Source organism: Osmerus mordax, chromosome 6, assembly GCF_038355195.1.
Source record: "Osmerus mordax isolate fOsmMor3 chromosome 6, fOsmMor3.pri, whole genome shotgun sequence".
Classification (NCBI taxonomy): Eukaryota; Metazoa; Chordata; class Actinopteri; order Osmeriformes; family Osmeridae; genus Osmerus; species Osmerus mordax.
In genome coordinates, this window is record NC_090055.1 from 12,451,641 (window position 1) to 12,473,095 (window position 21,455).

Consider the following 21,455-nt stretch of genomic DNA (forward strand, 5'->3'; position numbering starts at 1 on the left):
CTCAGTTAAATACCACAGTAGTTGATTTGCGGGTGCCGACTGTTTATAAAGCTCAGTATTTTTCACGGTTCTGAGTATGTTCCCCTTGCAGAAATTAATGTGTTCTTATTGCTGCCCATTCTGTTCTCCAGGGATTAGACCGAACCGTAATGAAAGGTTTAGGAAGACAGACGAGATGGAGTGGAGGTTTACAGTTTTATAAAACAACATTAAACAAATGAAAGGCCAAGAGGCAGGACTGCCCTATGACCCATCGGGAGTGTGTGTGTGTGTTTGTGTGTTTGGGTTCCTTCAGCTATAACCAATCACTACCTCACTTGTAAATTGCTTGGTACAATAAACACTGCTCTGCAGTATTACATCTGACCATTAATCTAAAGAGGCTGATAACTAGAGGATTTTCTTTTTACACTCATACTGCAGTTACTGTAGAGCTGTGAGGTTGGGGTTACAATCAGAGATACCTAGAAACAGAACAGGCTCTGTGGGTAGGTTTTTAGGGGCGTTTTACACTGTGCCAAACCTATGGAAATGATTTAATACCATTAAATCCATGTAGCAGTTCAACAAATCTTTACCCCCCTCCAGGCAAAGTCCTCTTTGTTAATATTTTTATATGCTGTAAAATTAGGGTGTTTAATATTCAGTAATGGTCTGGTCAGGCACACGCCAAAGCCTTTAAGACCAATTCTAGGGCACAGCACCTCGTGCAGGGGGTGCAGGGGGAGCAACGGTTGTTGATACAGCTGAACCCTCCAAGCCCCACACATCACCCTAATACTGGGCCCTCAGAGGCAGCCTGGAGGGGCCGCCAAGTCGAGGCCTAACCCAAACACGCAAAACCAATCAGATCTTGGACTATGCACACCCAAATGCATAGACGCGTACATTCACACTTACATGCACAAACATGGATGCATAAACAAATGAGGCATGCACACACAAGCACACACACCTTCCGCTGTGCCCATACCTCAGGTAGGCCTTGAACTGTATTCCAGTTGAGAACTTTAACCCTTAGCCCTGAGGGAACCCCTCCAAAGCTCCTGACATCATCACTCAAGCTCTCCTTCCTCATAGCCTACAGACAGCTTTGACTTGAAGCCAAACAATCCAATACCAGGACTCAAGGAGCCTTTTATTCCCATTCTGATTTAGGGAAAAATGCCATAATGGTAGCAGTTGTAGTGGGGTTTGGGGCCGTGTCTTGTTTCAAAATGGGACAGTTGTGGAATTTCTTGAATCAGTTCCGAGATTCAGTTTCAGATATAATAGCGTGCCCCTTTTCTTTGTCCCCTCTCTCTCCCTGTCCTCCAGTGTCTTCCCCATTCCCTCCCTTACTCAGTCCTCTTCCCTTGTCCTCTTTCCAGGCTCTCTCCATCATCCTCTTCTCTCCTCTCTCCCCCTCCTCTTTCCATCCCCTCCCTGTCCTTCTCCCTGTCCTTCCCCCTGTCCTTCTCTCTGTCCTCCTCTCTGTCCGTCTCTCTGTCCTCCCCATGTCCTTCTCTCCGTGTTTGTTGTTCTTGGCGGCGTGGCCTGCCTGGATGTGACACTTCATCACGGGGAGACTGGAGCAGCTCGCTGGAGGATCTGTTGAGTTTCTCTTAAATCTCTGCTGCTTCTTGGCTTGACAGCACACCCATTGGCACCTTGTACTAGAATATGAACTCAGTCATACCTGATAGAATCAAACCTGGGGATCACCCAATATGAAAAACATTGTCCTGAATAATTCCGTCATGAAAATAAGTGTAGATTCAAATCAAATGTATTTGTATGTTCCTTTTTACACGCAAGCAAGCATCCCAGAAAAAAATTCCATGTTTTGTGTGAGTTGTGCTTTCGCAAATTCTGCGAAGACATAAACAGCTGTAGTTTGGGGATGTATGTTTTCTAAATATCCAAAAAATCGATGATCAAGCAATCAACTGATCAAGCAATCAGGTAAGTACACCAGCAGGAAACAGCTCAGAACTCCTTAGGAACTGAAGTTACATAGTCACTTTAGTTTTACTAAACCTGTATGCTGCTAAACCTGTAGTACCTGGCCTTAATCTAAGGTACGGTAGGGTGTCAGCATAGAATGCTGGCCATAATAACACATTATATAAATAGGCTAAATGGATCATTGCTTAAGTACAGTTACAGTTCTCTCTCTTCAAAAAGCCCACTGATGCTTATGTCATTGTAGCATCTTGCTCTCCTTTGAATCCATGGCCAGGTCTGAGACAGAGAGCAGGGTCACAGGCAGTTCAGTCTTTACGGCAGACACTGCTCTCACTCCAGTTTGCCATGAATGAAGGCAGTGAAAAGCTAAGAATACCTCAGGGCTGGAACGGCTAGGTTGAAGTCTCCAGAATGACGAGTCTCTTCCTACGCTCTGCTGGATTTATCAGGTGAGTCTTAGGGTGAGGAGATCTACCTCAATTCCTCACCAGAATAGGAGGGCTGGATTGAAACAAATGTAACTGAAATGTTCGTGCTTTTATCTAGAGATTGTAAAAAGAGGAATGCCTTTGCACAGCTTTTAGTGTAACGTGAGATCTAATACATTTGAGGGTACATTTATGTCAGTACATTTGAGCAAGGAAGATAATTGGAAGACAATTGACTAAAGAGTTTTATTAAGACATGCCAGTGCAGGTCTATTACAACGTCCCCATTCATGATCGAGAGTCGTTAGATTGCACATCGAGAGCCAGGTGATGAGCGGTGCCTAGTTTCCTCCAGACATGACGCTTGGCATTAAGGCCAAATAGTTCAATCTTGTTTTCATCAGACCAGAGAATTTTGTTTGTCATGGTCTGAGAACCCTTCAGGTGCCTTTTGGCAAACTCCATACGGGCTGTCATGTGCCTTATACTGAGGAGTGGCTTCCGTCTGGCCACTCTACCATACAGGCCTGATTGCTGGAGTGCTGCAGAGATGGTTGTCATTCTGGAAGGTTGTCCTCTCTTCACAGAACAATGCTGGAGCTCTGTGTGACAATAGAGTTCTTGGTCACCTCCCTGACTAAGGGCCTTATCCCCCGATCGCTGAGTTTGGCCAGGTGGCCAACTCTAGGAAGAGTCCTGGTGATTCCAAACTTCTTCCATTTACGGATGACGGAGGCCACTGTGCTCATTGGGACCTTCAATGCTACAGAAATGTTTTCTTTATCCTTCCCCAGATCTGTACCTACAATCCTAGGTATTCCTCGACACAAGGTCTACAGACAATTCCTTGGACTTCATGGCTTGGTTTGTGCTCTAACATGCACTGTCAACTGTGGGACCTTAGTGTGTGCCTTTCCAAATCATGTCCAATCAACTGAATTTACCACAGGTGGATTCCAATAAAGTTGTAGAAACATCAGTGGAAACAGGATGCACACTCAAAATGTTGAGTGTCAGGGCAAAGGCTGTGAATACTTACATTTAGTCATTTAGCAGACGCTCTTATCCAGAGAACACTTATGTAAATGAGATTATTTTGTTATTTTTTTTTATAAATTTGCTTTTTTTCTGCATTTAATCCATTTTGGAATACAGCTGTAACATAACGTGGAAAAGGTGAAGCGCTGTGAATACTTTCAGGATGCACTATATGACAGGTGTCCACAACTCATTCTGGCAGTATCTGTGTGCTATGTCGAAGCCCCAACACAGCTCCCCCATCCTATATTGTCACACGTCACTTAACAGGCTCCGCGGGCCCTCTCCTATTAGGCACGCTCACACTGCTGTTTAAACAGCTGCTAACTAGCACTGGCCTTCTCCTGAGGACACTCAACACCCACAATATATGGGTTCTCCTTCTCTTTTTCTCTCTTCTGAATCTCAGGGTCCAAGAGTGCATGCCATACGGTCGTATATGTCAGGCCACCCCAGGATCGAGTCCTGCATTACACCTCTTCTGCTCTGAGCTAATCTGTTAGGCTTGGCCTAGCCAACCCTCACTGACATGTATATAGAGCAAACAAGCGATAATGTTTGGATAGTGAATCCCTTAATTGCCAGTTTTACATCCAAATACCATCATTCATACTTCCACATTTTTGAAGAGAATAAAAATGCCCGTCCCCAGAACCATATGACCTCACTCCCCTGCTATGTGCCTGCTCAGACAGCTTGGTCTGCCGTCAGGAGATGTGAGGTGTGTGTGTGTGTATGCACTGTCTGTTTGTGTGTGTGTGTGAGAGAAAGAGAGGGAGAGGAAAAGAAAGAGAGAAAGAGATGGAGTAAAAAAGACAAAGAGAGAAGAGAGACAGAAGAGAAAGATGGACACAAAATAAAAAGAGGGAGAGAGAGAGAGAGAGAGAGAGAGAGAGAGAGAGAGAGAGAGAAGACAGACAGAGAGGTGTAAAGTTACACCGTTCTCCTTCCAGGAGGACAGCCAGTCAGCAGGCCCACGGGCTGCTGAGGTGGTGAGAAGAGAAGGCCCATTATTGGCTTCTGGCTGCTTGGCAGGGAGGCTGAGCCATAGAACTCTCTGGCACCAGCCCACACATCCTTTCTTCTATAACAGAGGATAGCTCAGCAGCTCTCGTCTATAATAACACAGCAAGACCTTTAAAGATAGTTCAGGACAAACTCTAGGGCAGTACATATTATATCTCGGTAGCATTTCACAGAAACATTTTTATAGTTTACCGTTTTTTGGGGTCTACCCAGCCAAAATGTAATTTTGAAAGGCATGATTAATAAACCTAGATTCCCTTTCAGGATGCTACACTGACTCTTAAAGGTCTTCCACAGAATTGTTTGTGTCCTCTATGTGTCTTTCTCCTCCTTGCCTTCACATTAAAGGAGACATTCCAAGGGTCTCAAAACTCAGATCTGAGATCTCCACCACACCACTGAGACAAGGTAGCAAGGAAGCACAAGGAAACCACCGAAAAAACAAGAGAAGCTTAGGTGCCTGTAGCCCATGTCCAGGGTTCGTTTGTACTAGCAGGTGAGCACTCCCCCATCCCCCACCCCTCCCGCAGCCATCCAGAGCAGTCCCCCGCCAGCTGAGCAGTCACTGTGACTGACAGCTGCTCTGACACGCTCCACCTGAGAAGGAGCAGTAAAAAACTAAACAGATAAACAGAGAGGAGCGTTCTCTATGTCCGCTACCGCTCAACTACCCGGCACACAATCACACACAAAAACATACACACAAATGGTCACCGTGTAAGGGACACACACACACACACAGCAATAAGAATGGCAAGCCAGAGAGCAACAAGAGCAGGAGGTGAGCTGCTCCCTGTGGCCTAGCCACAGCTAACCCCTTCAGCTACAACAACAAATAACACAGCACTGTGTGCTCCACATTGCTTCTGCCTCAATGCATTTAGCAGCTCTGTCTACTTTGGAACGAGAGCTATACTGTCCGCCTTTAGAAAAACAAGGACTTTTTTCTACCCGCGTGTGATACGGTGAAAGGCTAGCTAGGGGATCGGGTTGCCCCCCGGCTTCCTGGAGTGGAAGTGCGTTTCTGAGCGTGGGCCAGGTAGAGGTTTAGGAGGGAGATTGATGGGCCTGCGGGGACGCTACAGCTGGACCCCCAAACCAACGCCAGACGCACTGAGAAGGGAGGGAGCCGGGGGATACATCAGGGGCTCTGAGGTCTTATTCTGAGTCTGAGGGTGAGGAGAAGATGAAGGCATGAGAAGAGGAGAGAGTAGAGTGAAGAGGATAGGAAAGAGGAGAGGAAAGAGGAGAGGAGAGAAAAGGTGATGAGAGGAGAGGAGTTTGTTCAGTGCACAATTCTATTCAGAAAACAATGTTAATATATGTCAAAAACTTCTTGAGAAATGTAACCTTCCGTTTACAACACAGCTTATTGGTTAGATGATGCAAGCAGCTGATTTAACTTGAACAATTCAAATTGATCAAATAGTTGTCTCTGTAATATGCACTCACTGAGAATATAGACCTCACATTAGGTAGCCAGAGATTTTGGAGTGCTCATGTACCATACTAGCACGGCCGGCCCTGCATACTAGAACCATATTCTAACCCTACAGTAGGTGACCGCATCCCTCTCCAGCCCAGTGGAAGTGTGGTCATCTGAACCACAGAACCACATCCTGTTATTGCACACATACCGACGTCAGGTTACTCAATAATGAGCTTATAATGCAGTCTTGCGCCCCGAAGTAGGTACGATGGTATTTTTACGACTTCTGGTTTTCCATCTAGGGTGTCTAAATATGCTCACTTTAACATGTACAACCCTCAAAGGAAGAAATTGATCATTGTTAAATTAGCTTTAGCAGGTCATTTTGGAGCTATTATCTGTGTTTGGAAGGATTATGTCTATGTTATTTGAAGCATATTGATACAGTAATATGTCAGTCATTTAGTGTATTTTGCTTCCTTCCTATTTATGAGGTCCGTAGGTAGTGTCTGAAGGTGGTGAGATGTCAGGGTCATTGTCAGTCTAAATCCACTCTAGCTTTATTACAGGACAGTCTTACACCTGTTTTGTGTAATTCAGGTTATGGCCTTTAAATTCGGACTGTATTAATGTATGATGAATAATATCAGACACTTTACCTGTAGTTAGTAATGAGCGAAGCCTAGTTCAGGCATGGCACTCGGGCAGCGCGCTTCATTACACTCAATAACTACACCTGTGTTAGGTTGCTTCAAGCCCATTGGCCCACGTCCAGGCGGCATTATAAGACCGCACGGATACCCTCACTCCCGTTAGTGTGCTGCTGCCACTCTCCCCCATCCCCCCCGTGTTGTCTGGATGTTAGTGTCCATCAGGGGGGATTATTTCTCTATTTGCTTCTCCTAGTTACATCCACTCCGGCCAAAGTCAAACCTATTTCCATGTCTATGGTAATCAATAAATGCTCAAATCTAATACGTGAGTGTCTTGACTGAACACATTTTACCTTTAGATGAGTCGTTCTAAAATAATTTTATTAGGTGATAGATTTTCCATGCATTGCAGAAGTTATATTCTACTCAGCTGAGATTCTGCTGTTTCTGTCTTTAGTTGTTTGTACTGGCAGGGCCCCCTCAGAACATCGCTCATCTCACAAGGAGCCTCATTGTCTAGGTGTGTGTAGGACTATCAGTGACACAAGTTGCAGAGGCCCATTTCACCTCTCATGAACTGGTTAAATATTTTGGGGTGTTTTTGTTTGTTTTGTGTGTATGGGTGTACTTGTGTTTATGTGTGTGGGTAAATTTGTTTGTGTTAGTGTGTGTGTGTGTGTGTGTGCTCGTGTTCATGAGTATGTGCTTGTGCATTCGGTTGTGCATGTGTGTGTGTATTTGGCTGCTCCACCTGAAGGAACCAGTCACATGGAGCCAATCCTGTCTAACCTCCATTCCTGTGAATGTGCTCACTTCCTTCTCTAACCTTCTGAACTGGATAATGTGGTCGATATTGTTCGAAGTCTGTTTTCTGCAAAATTACCCAATGGTTTCTCATATTCCATTTTGAGGGTTCTGTTCTACAGAGTAGAAAGGTGGAGATTCTGTCATGAGTGTGGGCCAGTTCTGGAAAATTGTAGCCTGTCATAGAACAGGCCTCCTGATTCTTCGGGTACTCTGACCATCCAGAACCTGTAGATATGCTGTCATCTGAGCCTGACCAGAACCCTGCAGATCTGCTTCAAGTGCCCAGTGATTGAGCCTTGTGGTTCTTGGTCCAGACATGTCAACTCTGCTGTAACATCAACTTCACTTCATGGCCTTTATGGCTGTTTCAGGTCAATGCAATATACCGTAACCAAAAGCAGCTACGTTTCTTAGAGTGAGTGTCATTTGAAATATAACAGCAATAACCGCTCTAAGAAAAATATTATTCTTGAGAACCAGAAAATAATGTGTTTGATCCACATGTCAATACTATTCACTGTAGTGAAATATAGTCAAAGACAAACTGGCAAAGTTACAGTTTAGACCTAACAGAGTGCGTAGAGAATGTCATATGGAAGCGATTGCTGTTATGAGCTAAGGAGGTCTCCAATTATTGCTAAAGCGCTTAATATGTTTCAAAATGGCCGATACTCGTTGCACTTCTCCTCTCCGGTGAAAAACTGTCACAGCAGCAGCTTTTGGATGTAAATCAAGCACCTCACCTCTGGAAAGAAAGAAAAATATTGGGGAATTCCATCGCAAAATAATATCGCAAATTTATGACATTTCGTCAAGCAAAGATATGGTTCTGAGTTGTAAACGTCTCTCCCACCCAAGTGTTTATTTTTTGTTTTAACCTGCTCTGCCTCTACAAATATGTTGTGGTGATTTGTAACCCCTAAAAGCTGTTCTGGCCTCTGTCCAGCGACCAGAATCAAAATGGCAGCTGCTGTGGAAAGGTTCTGGACGTTCTTTCTAAGCCCAAATCTTAACCGTTGGACCAAAAGAGCATCCCTATTACAAGGGTTGCCATTTCCAGTCTCAGCCAAGCGTACACTAGTCCAGGCAATCGGAATGGCAGTTCAAAGTTGAACCGTTTCACTTAATAGGTGACACAAAGAATAGCCTAAGCTTGTCTAGATTGGACTGGTTATGAATCTGACCACAGTGGTTCTTCACAACAGCATGGCTACACCACCTCTCAGCCTATACTGTTCTATACTGTACTATACTGTGCTGTTCTATACTGTACTATATTGCAGTGTTCTCTCCTGTACTATACTATACTATACTATACTGCGCTTTTCTATACTGTACTATATTGCACTGTTCTATACTGTGTTATATGGTACTGTATTGTACTATGTTGTACTGCAGTGTACAGTACTCAAACCCAGATGTGTGGCTGGGTCCTGGCTCGTTCTAAACTCCCCTACTAGTAAAAGCCAGAGGCGTGACTTCATAGTGGGTATACAGCATATGATGTCAGCAGACAGTCAGCTACTGATTACATTACAAACCACTAGAAACCATCCAGGCAGAGCTAACAAGCCTGCATGGTAGAAAATAGCAGCTGGGTTCTGGCCACCACAAGACTCAGAGCTGAGGCCTGGACAGAGCAGACCGGGATCTGGTCCAAACTCCCTTAGCTGCTGTGATAGCAGCAATTATAGCAGCGGTACCGTCCATAATTTGTCGGTAGTTTATATGTCATATGTTCAGTGTCATAAGTTACAGGGCCTAACAATACAATGATCAGCAAAGAGGTACACTATCGCTGCAGGCAGAGGGTCAGCGGTGATAAGCCGCTGCGACAGGGGAGAGGCGGGGCGTGTCGTGGCTGTCTCCTGGGGACATGCGTTATTCCAGGTGTCTACACACACAAGACCAGGACCAGCTGCATCGTCTGTAATGACATCATCTCTGTGTTCAGATGGAACTTGTGGCCTGACTGGTGAGTGTTTTTGTTTGCCTGGCAACCAGCCCACAAAGCTGAGAGTTCTTAGTCCAAGTCAGCTGCACATTATGTAACACAATCCATTTGAGAAATCATCTCCCAAAAATGAAATGAAATGTGAATATTTAGCCATAGACTGCAGATTCTAAAAGTGTTTCTAAACTTGCCAACACTGGCCAGGGCAAACCCAGTCACGATTCAGGATATTTTCTATACCAGCCTTTGTTTTTTAAAGGTGACTCCAATCCATTTACATTTCTCTTTCCATTTGGGCTGCCAGTTCCACCGCTGAAGGCTTGAAGGTATTCTGGTGATTCTCTCCAGCCTGCCGTTGGCTGAGGCCGCGGCGGGGACGTCGGCCAGTGGCAGCGAGGAGGATAATATTATGGCTGGTGATGTCATTGTCTCAAATGAAGTGGCAAAAATGATTTTGCCGTCTCCCTCCCTCCCTCTCTCTCTCTCTCTCTCTCTCTCTCTCTCTCTCTCTCTCTCTCTCTCTCTCTCTCTCTCTGTCCTTCTCCTCCTCCCCCCTCCCTCTCTTTAAATGCCTACTGGTTATTGCATTTTTGCGGCTCTGCATTCCCTCGCTGCCTTCGTCCCCCCCACACTCCCCTCCCAGCCGACATCCTTTTTTTTTTTTCATGCAACGCTATGAAGTCAGTCTGGTCTGAGATTCCATGCTGTCAGCTCTCAGATGCCAAGAAGCTCAGCTCACTACTGGAGGAGGAGGAGGAGGAGGAGGAGGAGGAGGAGGAGGAGGAGGAGGAGGAGGAAACAGAGTACTGCATCAGGGAGCAAGGAGAGAAGAAGGAGCAGAGGGAGGTGGAGGAGGATACTGCAGCAAGGAGCCAGGGGGAGAGGGAGGGAGAAATGGAGGGGGGAATAGGAGGATAAAATAGCGAGGAGGGGAGGAGGAGGAGAGGAGACATCAGGAGGAGGAGAGATGAAGAGGAGTAAACGGAGAGATGAGGACCAGGATGGGGATGAAACTGCAGCTCAGGCCGTCTGTCTAAGGAGGAGCTACTGCCCCTGAGAATTTAAGGCACGGGCAATAAAACCCTGAAGCTGAGGACGTTAACACTCAAGAGACGAGAGTTGTGCTCTGATTCCTATCAACTCTTCACTACGCTCCTCCATCCATCATCCCAGACAGACTAACTCGGCTCTCACTGCCAGAGCTCTCAGGTCTCTGGCACCCCCCCCCCCTCCTCATCCTGCTTCAGGATATATGACCACATGGATGTTAGACACTCCTCTCTTACCATCCCTCTCCTCTCTCATCAACTTCTACACAGATATTTTACTATAAAATAACAGATACTTTTTTCTTGTCTCCAGGCAGAGTGAAGGCGAACTGCTACACTGCCGTAGTTCTTGTTTTAGGATAGAAAACATCTTAAAGGGCCATTAGTATTTATTGGGGCAGTTGATCACACCATGATTAAATCTTTGTTATCAACTCCCTGAGCCCTATTAGTTATATATTTTCCTGGTGTCAGTGATGGCGATACAACTTTTGTTTCTCACGTTGGAGAGAGGGCACTTACTTGGCTGGTTCAGTAAAACGCTGCAAGGGCAAATAAACTTGGATTTGAACTTGAGCGAGGTGGAGAGCGAAGCAGGTGACTCTGTCAGACAGCTGAACAGCTCCCGCAGGGGTGAAAGAGAGAGGGGGATCTAAAGGAAGTCATCAGCAATGAAACAGGCCGCGTGCTGTTTAACCCGCCCACAGAAAGCCATGAGAGGCTGAGGTGGGGTGGCGGGTGAGTGGCGAGGGCCAAGGAGGGCGGGGGGGGGGGAGCGAGGGCGAAACCGGGGGAGTCCCAGCCCTCACCTCCCCCATCTCCCCCACATCCCCCACCCTGACAGGCGTGTGTGTTTGATGTTGCAGTCTTGTAAAGCAGCAGCTGGAGAGAGCAGTCCCTGAGGAACCCTATAAGCCAGCTAGTAAAGGCCCACAGCAGAACCACGCAGCACTGCCGCAGTGTGTGTGAGTGTTTGTGTGTAAGTGTGTGTGTGTGTGATCCTAGCAGACTGATTCTCACCATAGGCCTGAGACCCACAACGACGTTAGTTAGTGTGTTAAACTCCAAAGAGCTCTGGTTTTATTCGATTTGTCCGTATAACTATCCACACACACACACAAACACACACACAGTGCTTTAATCAACCCATTGTGTTGCAAGAAAGACCAGATCCACCTAGGATGTTTCTCGACAGTGAAAGTCAGTTTCACTGTCACTTTTGTCTGTATAACTATACACACACACACACACACATCATGCTTCTGAGCCAGCCTACGGTTCACACATGGTGCAGAGAAGCGGCCCATATTAGGGCCAGGTGTGTATATCAGGTGCTTCAAGTGTGGGGCATAAAAACCTGTGAGATTTTCCATCCTTAAACCCTTTTAATAAAGAGCAGAAAGTCGTACTTTTGTACCCGCTTACTTTTATACCCTGTGTAACTAGTTTGTAATGAGTCAGACTTAACTGTGTGTGGAGTGACACGCAGCAGGAGCTAATGACTAACTTATACACCTGTGGAGGGCTTGGGATGGGTTGCATCTGTTTCATAGTTAATGTTGCCTTACTGTACGAACTTGGTTTGTATGCAGCAGTGACGTGCAAAGCATTACACATCAAATTGAACTGAAAACGGATATAAACTTGACCATTTTCAAGATCATCACATAGTAGTTGCTGCTTTCAAAAAACTGAGAATTACTAACGCTTGATCCCTGACAAATATGTTTGGAAAATGAGTCATAATCCTGTTCCTTACGTCACAAATACAGACAAGCAGGATTAGACACAGCTGCTGTGGCTTTCTTTCATTACTTAGCTTAATTTCAAGTGGGACGTAAAAAAATGGCACAATGCTTTTTTTTTTTTTTACTATGTGTTTGAACTCAGTGCACCGCAAATGTATTTGTGAGAAGCTATATCATAAAAGAGGATATGAATGGAAAACTAAGTGTAGGCGGTCGGTTTCCTCCCCCTCTCGCTAGGAGAAGCCCAGAGTTAATTTGATGTCTTCCAGTTGTGAGACTGTGACCTTCGTCAGCGTGAGGGAAGGATTCAGTTGCCTGACCCAGCTACACACGCTCTCTCTCTTTCTCTCTCTCCCTCTTTTCCTCACTCTCCTCCTTCTCTCTGTTTAATAAGCCCAGCTGTGTGAGTCTGGTCCTCCCCAGGGCCGAGGGGAGCAGAGAGGAGTGTGGCAGGTTTAGACCCTGGCTGCGGTTAGAGGCTGAGAATGAGAGGGCTGAGGCAGCAGACTGGAGGTTTGGAGCCTGGAGCTTGAAGCAGCACACTAGAGCCTGGTTCCTGGGGGCTTGAGGCAGGAGACTGGAGGCATGGAGCCTAGGGCTTGAGGCAGGAGACTGAAAGCTTGGAGCTGAGGACTAGGGACAGGAGACTGGAAGCTGAGGCAGGGGAATGAAATTGCAGAGCTGGGGCCTGAGGCTGGGGTTTGGGGGGGGCTGATTTTAAGGGTTCTCCAGACCCAGTCCCCAGCTCCCCAGACCTGTGTCCAGACAGTACCGCCCGCCCCCCTCCTTTCCTCTCTTGCTCATCGCTCTGGACAGCAGACAGACGCTATAATGGCCTCATCCAGACGTCTGCGGTACCGGGCCCACGACCGTTTCCGAATTTTGACAGGTCCCTGACCCATGCCAGAGGGGTTCAATGGGACCGGGGGTGGGGGTTGAAAAGGGGGTAGGCAAGTGTGTGTGTGTGTGCACACGTGTGTGTGCGTGTGTTCGTGCGCTGAGGAGTGTTTTTCGTCAGCACATGAATAACACTCTAGAGGAAAGCTGAGTGGAGGTTGTGTGTGTGTGTGGGAGGAGGGTAATGACTATCAGATGGTGCTACACTATACTACTGTAGAACTGCCTAAAAGACGTGTCCCACACCAGTGACACATGGGATTGCACTAATCATGTTATTTAGACCCCAACAGCCACAAACTCTATTAACGAGACAACAATTTACAGTCAAAAGGATACATAATAGCATGACCGTAAACAGAAGTCAATGAAGGGACAAACAAAATCAAAGAGACTGAAAAAGGACAGCGGAGACTGCTTCGCTTCACCCAATTATCATAAATAACTCAAAGCACTCCTCCAAGTGTTTTTGAAATGTTCCCATCGAGAGCAATATGGAAATGCTGCAACGATAAGTTTCTATTTCCTGCTCCAACGACGTATAGTTGGCTACTGCCATGACCCATAAGTCAGTATCAGAGATTATGTTCAGAGACTAATGTTTTCTCCCCTGCAGCACCACTGTGGGTGAGAGGAAAGAGATCGTGTCAGCTCGCGTCTGTCTCCCCGCAGAACCCTCAGAGATATGCTAAGCGGAGGGAGAGATCATGCAACTGCATCGTGATGAGGATAATGGCAACGCATACCTGGCAGACTCCGCCCCCCGCCACTTCCTCCCGCACTCCCTGTTTGCCTCGAGCCTTTCCTGTTTAATCAACCGTGGTAACCGCTATTGGCCACGTTCACGCCATCAGTTAGACAGGATAAATATTATGAAAAAGGGAAGATGATTTAGGCTGACTGAGGCATTGTGAAAACTGACAGATTATGGGGAGTGATGATCTTTCAACAGTGCCGCCCTGTTACCAGCTACTATGCTAGAGGCATCTGTAGATGCATGAACAGACTACATTTCTGGTCATGCTGAAATAGTACTGTAGCTGTATAACTACTAGTTGTAGAGAGCCCTGGGCCAATTGATTCATCTCAGTGTTCCAGTGCCATAAATCATGAAAATTAGAAGTTTCTCTACACTACTAGCTAACTAACTACTAGCCTCCTATCCCTGACGTCTTCCTCCATCCATTTGGCTACCTTTAACTGGTACTTCCTACCTACCTCCTGCCTTCTTCTCTTACTCTGAGACTCAGGCATCACAGGGGTAGAGGAGGGGCTGAGTGTTTGACAGACTCCTCCCCGGGGCTATAAAAGGGAGACCATACGGAAACACTCAGACAGAAGTCACACGTGGAGCGGAGGAGAGAGCGAGAAAGAGAGTGAGAGGAAAAGAATAGGAAAGAGAGAGAGAGAGAGTGGAGAGTGCAGACTGCTCTTGGAGGAAGCACAGGCATAGCAGCAGAGCCAAGGGAACTTGCTTTGAAGCAGGCAGACAAGCAGACCGGGAGAGAGTTGAGAGATTTCAAAACCAGCCAGCAAGAGGAGGCGTTCTCAGTGACCAAGCCAGACGTGTATATCTTCAGAGGAGGGATTTCAACTGGGCGTCATGAGTCCTTCAACCTCCCATCTGAGGAATAAGTAAATAAGGATCTGACTGACTGACTGACTGACTGACTGGGATTCTAACCGTGGTCTGAGGGTCTGGCTTTCCCCGTCTGCCACTCTGAGAGAACCCTTGCCTTTCCGGGTGAAGATGTCGTTCGCCATGGTCCGTGCGGCGCCCGCTCCAGCAGGGCGGTTCCTGTACTCCGATATTGCCATGCTCTCTGAGGAGGACGAGGAGAACGCCAGTGAGGGCTCGGGCTCTGAGGAGCCGTCCCCTTACCGCCTGTCTGGCTCTTCCTCCTCCTCCGGCCTGCACCTGAACAGGAAGAGGAAGCTGTGCGTGGCGTCGGGGGTCGGGCAGGTGGTGGGTCCACCGGTGGTGGAGGTGAGACAGAGGAACGCAGCAAATGCCCGCGAGCGTGACCGCACCAACAGCGTGAACACTGCCTTCACCGCCCTGCGCACCCTCATCCCCACCGAGCCCGCAGACAGGAAGCTGTCCAAGATCGAGACACTGCGATTGGCCTCCAGCTACATCAGTCACCTAGGCAACGTGCTGCTCGTGGGGGAGGGGCCTGGAGACGGACAGCCCTGCCACACTCCTGCGCCCTTCTACCACGCCCATGGGCTCAGCTCCTCCCCTGGCCGTGGAACAGACCAATCAGCGCAACCCAAACACATCTGCACTTTCTGCCTCAGCAACCAAAGGAAAATGGTGAGTAGCAACAAAGATATCATCATAAACACTGATCCAAAGTCGGTTTGGAGCTCAGGGTTCTAATGGTAGGTATTCGAATCTAGTCAGGGTAGGCTGATTTTAGATCAAATCCTCAGATGACACTTCCTTAAAGTTCATGACAACATGACATATGCTGTTTTACACGACTCATCAAAAATTTGGGTGGACAATTTTAAACCGGCCTTTTGAGGAGGTGGGATAAGGTATCCTGCTGGCCTGATATTCTCAATAGTAGTATGTGTGATATTGGTAGAAAGTAGGTCTGATAATCCTAATAGTAGGTCTCTAGGAAGACATGGTAGCTGTCTGTCTCATTGGATTCCAGGTTGGAATCCTTCAGCATTCAAAGAAAGTCATTTTAGAACCCTCTTGGGTACCTTCAAGTCCTCAGAAACCAAAGACACATAACGTTCTTCCAAGACCAGACCTGAGCTCTTATTTCAGTTCATGACTGAGGTAAATTTCATGGAAGATTTCACTTTCCAACCAAAAGGGTTAGACTTTTGAAGGGGGACCTGAGCATACTTAGCCTTATTTATCTGACGGGGTCACGGGGGGCCACCGAAAGGCATCTGGAGGTCACGTCATTGGCTGACATTTCAATTTTGGCATCAACCTAACCTGACACAACCTGTCATAACCTGGCGTAACCTTGCCGTGGTCATATGTAGAGTGATGAATGAGTAGCTGGTAGTGAAGTGTCAGCCTGCCCAGCAGTCTCCCAGCAGAAGGGGAACCCTACACCTCAGCCTTGCCTCACTGGAGCAGGATTGGCTGGGGCGGGCTGGGGAGGGTTGGGGAGTATTAGGGAGGGTTGGGGAGGGTTAGGGAGGGCTGGGGCGGTCTGGGACGACAGGCAAGGGGTCATGCCAGGAGCACTGTAATACTATCTGTCCTCATTACTGAGGCTCGGACTGCACACACGACCAGACCAAGCCACAGCGGACTTAGCATGAGGATGGTTGAGGTCAGGGGAAAGTGGAAGTGATGGTTACACTTCATCAGAGGGTGAAGTATGTGGCTATACAGTTTTTGGCCAAGGCCTTATAAGTTCTTGATGCAGTCAGCACCGGAAAGTTCAGCCGGGTGAACTGAAAAGGATCATTGCTCACTTAGTTCATGTACTTTTCCGGCTGACGTTAAAATGCTAAACGTTGAGAGGGAGAAATGTGTATCATTAAGGATAATCGTTCCACACGGACAATTTCATCCCAGGGTAGAAACGTTCCTTTAACTGCGCAGTCGGTTCTGACTACTGTGAGCCATCAAGGAAGTCTGTTGGCCAAACAGCCAGACGTAAATGAAATGTGTGGACAGAGATGAGAGTTGTGCTGAGGTCCCCACAGAAGGCCTGGATAAATCCCACAGCTGTCTGGGTGATTTACCTGAACATCCTGTGTTAACAGACTCTTCCTCTCCTCATCAGTACCACTGTCATCTGCCGTCTGACTCGGCCTTAGTATTGACATTCCGGTTAGGTTTACTTCTGAGAGCCTCAATAAATGATCCACAGATGATGCGAACAGTCAACAAACTGTACCAACATAACCTCTGTTATAAAGTGAATGCGGGAAGTTAGGGTTAGAGTTGCTATTGAAATACTGGTTGCAAGTACATTTGGTCTTTTATTGTTTTTCATTGTCTTCATGCCTAAACTGTTTCTAACATCTTTCATTTTAGCTTCATTCACCAGCGAGAATTCTTTGAGACAAACAACTTTGTTATATTTTATAGGTTGTTTTTACAGTGGTATATATTTCATTTCTCACACTGGACTGCTTTCAACTTTTCATTCAAAAACAATGTGCAATCCACTTGAAATAATGAGGGATACTGTACCATGACAGATTGAACCTTCTTTAGGATGGCTTGATAATGCCAGACGTTTCGTTTGTTGAAATTAGATCTTGAATGTACAAGAGGAAAATGACTATTGTATTAATGCATAGCTCTGTGAATGTTTCTAATTCAAGTCTTAGCTGCAGTAAAAGTTTTATACATCATTTGTTCTGGCCTGTTGGAAATGTGGGCGTATGGAAACAGATTGTGACTGTACCGAACGGCTCAATAATGAACAGAGAGGAAACAATCGTATTTATACGGGTTCCAGTACCACGGCTGGAAGTCATTCACATTACAGAGCCGACCAGCAAATGAGATAATTGCTCTTTAAATGATTTATTCAGTGCTGAAACCTTGTCTCTACAATTAATTCTTGTGCTAATATTCAAAACAGATTGAGGCCAGCTTTGATGTTGTGTCTGAAGCCTGAAAACCACTCTCCTTAACTGCTCCTCGGTCGCAGAACGCTCGTTACTCTGGGAAAAAAAATATACCCCTCTACCTTGTCCCAGTCCTCTCTTTCTCCAGAGGAAGAATAGAATTAAATGAAACAAAGTCAGATAAATGGTATATGGCTTCAGTCTCTCTTTTCAACACATTTCCTGTAATGGTCTGGGAGCTACAGAAGTCTAGAGACAGAAACACACAGGGCTAATCATTATCACCTCAAGTTTTTCATCCAATGCTGGCTCCCTACTCTGGGGCAGGAAGGGTACTTTTACTTTAGTGAGACTAAATAAAAACCATACTTGCTTTAACAAGTGAGTAAGTAGATTTCATTATGGCTATCCTGGCTCTGCAGTTATGTTCTATCCCTAAGTAATTGCACTGGTATAACCATTAACCTATAGTTACTCAGTTCACTGAATTATGCGTATTTCTTTTATGATAAAAACTTCAATTGCATTTCTGTATACATTTATCTCATTTTGGGAGTGAACATGAAAAATCCTATTCATTTGGTCGCTGGTTGTGTGGAATTGGCCCTCAGCAGGAAGTATGTTTTAATCTTGGGGGGAGAGATTTGTACTAATACCAGGGTCTTTTATTAAGAAAATAATGTATTCATGCAAAATTCACTAACAGAATAGTCCATTTGGATTTACACAATTAGCATTCAATATCTGTACTTCTAGTTCCATGACTTGCTCCTAGCTGTATGCCTGCTCCTGGCTGAAACACCCTTGTCTGCTGCTCTGTGACATATGGAAACCGTTAGACTCTAATTCAGTTTGGAGAAGTAGTCAGTTCAAATACCAAAATAAATATATTATTCTGGTTAATTTTCATATTTATGTATTTAAATCATTAGGACTAGATTGCCAGTAAAGCAAATGAGAAGAAATACAAAAACCAAGCAGAGAAAAATCATGAAAACCTTTTACTCCATTGATTTATTACTGTTTGTGAGGTGTTTGCATCACTTGACTTATTTGTTGGATGCTTGAAATGATTCTAAGATAGTATACAAACCATAACAGGCAAGCAAAGATATCTTACTTTAAAACCTCTTCCTGTTAGTGCTTCTTATTATGGTGGTATATTTTTTCTTCTTCTAGGTTTCCATATACCCAGTGTTAGCCTAATCAAAGATTATTCAATTTCAATAACTGACAAAACCAATTCAGAGTTAAGGAAATATTAGCTACTGTGGTTTTGTGGCACACGATCACAAGACTGCATGAATTGTGCCAAAAGTGCAATCATTTTCCAACGACGTCAAGTTTTTTCGCGTCCTTTTTTCCAGTAGCCAGAAGCAAAATTATACGTTTGTGTTGAAAGTGTCTCATAAAGAAAGAAAGAGAGTATGGAAAATCTATTCTTCGGTAAATTGATATTTTAGAGTTTGTTTCAGAAAAAAATAATATGTTGATGATTTTGTAATGTGGAAGCATAAACACTTGTAAATGTGATAGGATTCCTTGGAGAGCGTATTTTACCAATGTGTATGAAAGTTAAGACCCTTCCACCCTAATGCAATAATAATATTGTTTAAAAATGACTGTAATATCTAAAGCAAATACATAATGTAATTGCATTAGGAAGGGACAAAGTAGACTCTGGAGTGTTCAATATTCTGTGTTCTTCAGGTTAATAGCTTTCATGAGAACACCGAACAGAGAGCGTGTTTTGTTATCTGATCTGCCCCCATTAGAAGACTGGTGTGTGTTTTGACTATGAGATCTGGGTTGAGTCTCAAAAGTCTTTCCTTGTTTTTTTCCCTCAAAGCACCTCTCTCAAAATATCTAAAAGCAGACTACCAGGGGACAGAAACATTTACATACTATACCTAGAGAAAGAGGACAGCGGGGAAGGTAGTAATTCAAGTCAAGGAATCAAGGATAGACTATTGAGACAGAGCCCCATGCGTAGCTTCTCATCGCCAGTGGCTACGTGAACAATACAATTCCCCACCTTCACCCTCTCCCTCTGCTTGGCCGGAGGATGTAATGCAAACCAGGTGTGTCACTATAGCACAGAGAAAAGAGGAGAGTAAAGGAGAGGTGAGAACGGAAAAAGTGAGGCTGTCTTCCTGGCCAGACGAGCTGGCCGAGCAGGAAGTGGCCAGCCAGCGAAACCAAGGCCACTGGGTCGACCGTGATAAAACAGATGAATGATAAACATCTGATACAATCTCATTACCGAGCCGCCCATGATGTCATAGGGCTTTGGCGAATGAAAAATAAGGCGGAGTAGAGACTTCGGGGTCATCAAAGTTCACTGTTTCATTTCGTGGTTATCAAGCGTCTTAGAGTACTGATCCAGGACAGGTGTGCGTTCGTTTTTTGAATTCATAAGGAAGGGAATCAACACAATGTGACACTTAATGAATGCTGGACTTGAAGACACTTGCATGGAGGTGCATTAATCCACAAACAGTTTGGGGTACTTACTGTGGTGGTATGTTTTTGCAATGTCTAGTCCATAATGTATCAAACTAAGTTACTACGTTATTCTAATCAAGTGTTTCAAACGAGAGTTAAAGGAATGTTTGCCTCAGCAGTTGTAGTGTCACACGGCCACAATACTATACAAGTTGTGATAAAAGTGGAGAAAGGATAATGTTGACAACAATGTTGTGGCAGCTGGGTGCAGTGAAATTCAGGTTAGGGTCAAACCTGCTGATGTTTCAGTCTAGCAAAACGTAAAGCCAGCTAATCAGTCCAATAGTATCCAGCTGCAATGCAAAGCAGCCTCTCACTAAAACGATCCCTCTCCCTAACGAAAACAAGTCTCTCACAAAAACAGTGGACTGGATCAAATATGACCTTCTACTGATGATGCTTGGACATTGATAGATCCACGTTATTCAGAATAACGGTACAATTACTGGAGAAGAATCCGTGTGTGATGGTGCTGGTATTTGTTTTAGCGAGGGACGTTTTGTTAGTGAGAGGCCTTGCTGCGTTGCTGCAGCTGAATGCTGATATTCTCTCTCTCTTTCACAGAACAGAGACCGAGACAGAAAAACAGCCATCAGAAGCTAACGAGAGAACTGAAAGGAGAAGGAAATACACCACTCACGTGAAGAAGGACAAATCGAAAATACTTATCTTAAGTTGTGTTATATAGTAGATGTATACTGATGTGTATTTATATATGCCCTATATCAAGAACACAATGTTATTTAATAGATGGTCCCAATGGATAATAGGCACGATGTCTACTCCGATTCTGTTTATCTTAGCCTTATCTTTATTGATGAGCAATACTTCAGGGTGGGAAGCTTGGTGGGTTTTGGTTGGAGAGACCACCTGTGGGGAGATGACAACTGGACATTCCTTCTCACACTCCACCCTGCCCCTCCTGTGAGAGACTCAGAATGAGGTTTGATCAAACAGCATGCCGAACAATGTATACGCACGGCAGCCATGTCCAGCACCCCACGTATGCAAACGTCTCATGCAGAGAAACTGGAAGTCTCTAGCCGTGGAGAGTCTGAGTGAGGGCGCAGCAGGTTTTCACATTACCCCCGAACCATCAGGTCAACCCCCAAAAGAAGCCCTGAATAAACCCCCGAACCGTCCTGTCAATCCCCACGTGAATCCTTGAACCATCCTGAGAATGAATCAGACCCTGTCTGGAATACAGACTGCTACTCTCCAGGATGTGCTGGACCTTACTGGGGTTTTCTGCCTATGGACACTATGGACTTTGCTGGTGCTTCTTGGCGACTCTGATAATCAGAAACATGCTGATGTTAAAAGACATGCTGGACCTTCATAATATTGTTTAGAAAGATAGAGTTTGGAAATGCCTCATGCTGGAAAAGAATTGAAGACAAATAAAACAAGT

General features: G+C 45.5%; 1 protein-coding gene across 1 annotated transcript; it reads left to right on the forward strand.

Annotated features, from left to right (window-relative positions):
* The first annotated feature begins 14,362 nt into the window (after nucleotides 1-14,362).
* LOC136944579 (basic helix-loop-helix transcription factor scleraxis-like) lies at nucleotides 14,363-21,455 on the forward strand. The gene is made up of 2 exons (XM_067238391.1): nucleotides 14,363-15,293; nucleotides 20,609-21,455. The coding sequence occupies exons 1-2, from the start codon at nucleotides 14,727-14,729 to the stop codon at nucleotides 20,645-20,647; spliced, it is 606 nt and encodes a 201-aa protein (XP_067094492.1). The 5' UTR covers nucleotides 14,363-14,726; the 3' UTR covers nucleotides 20,648-21,455.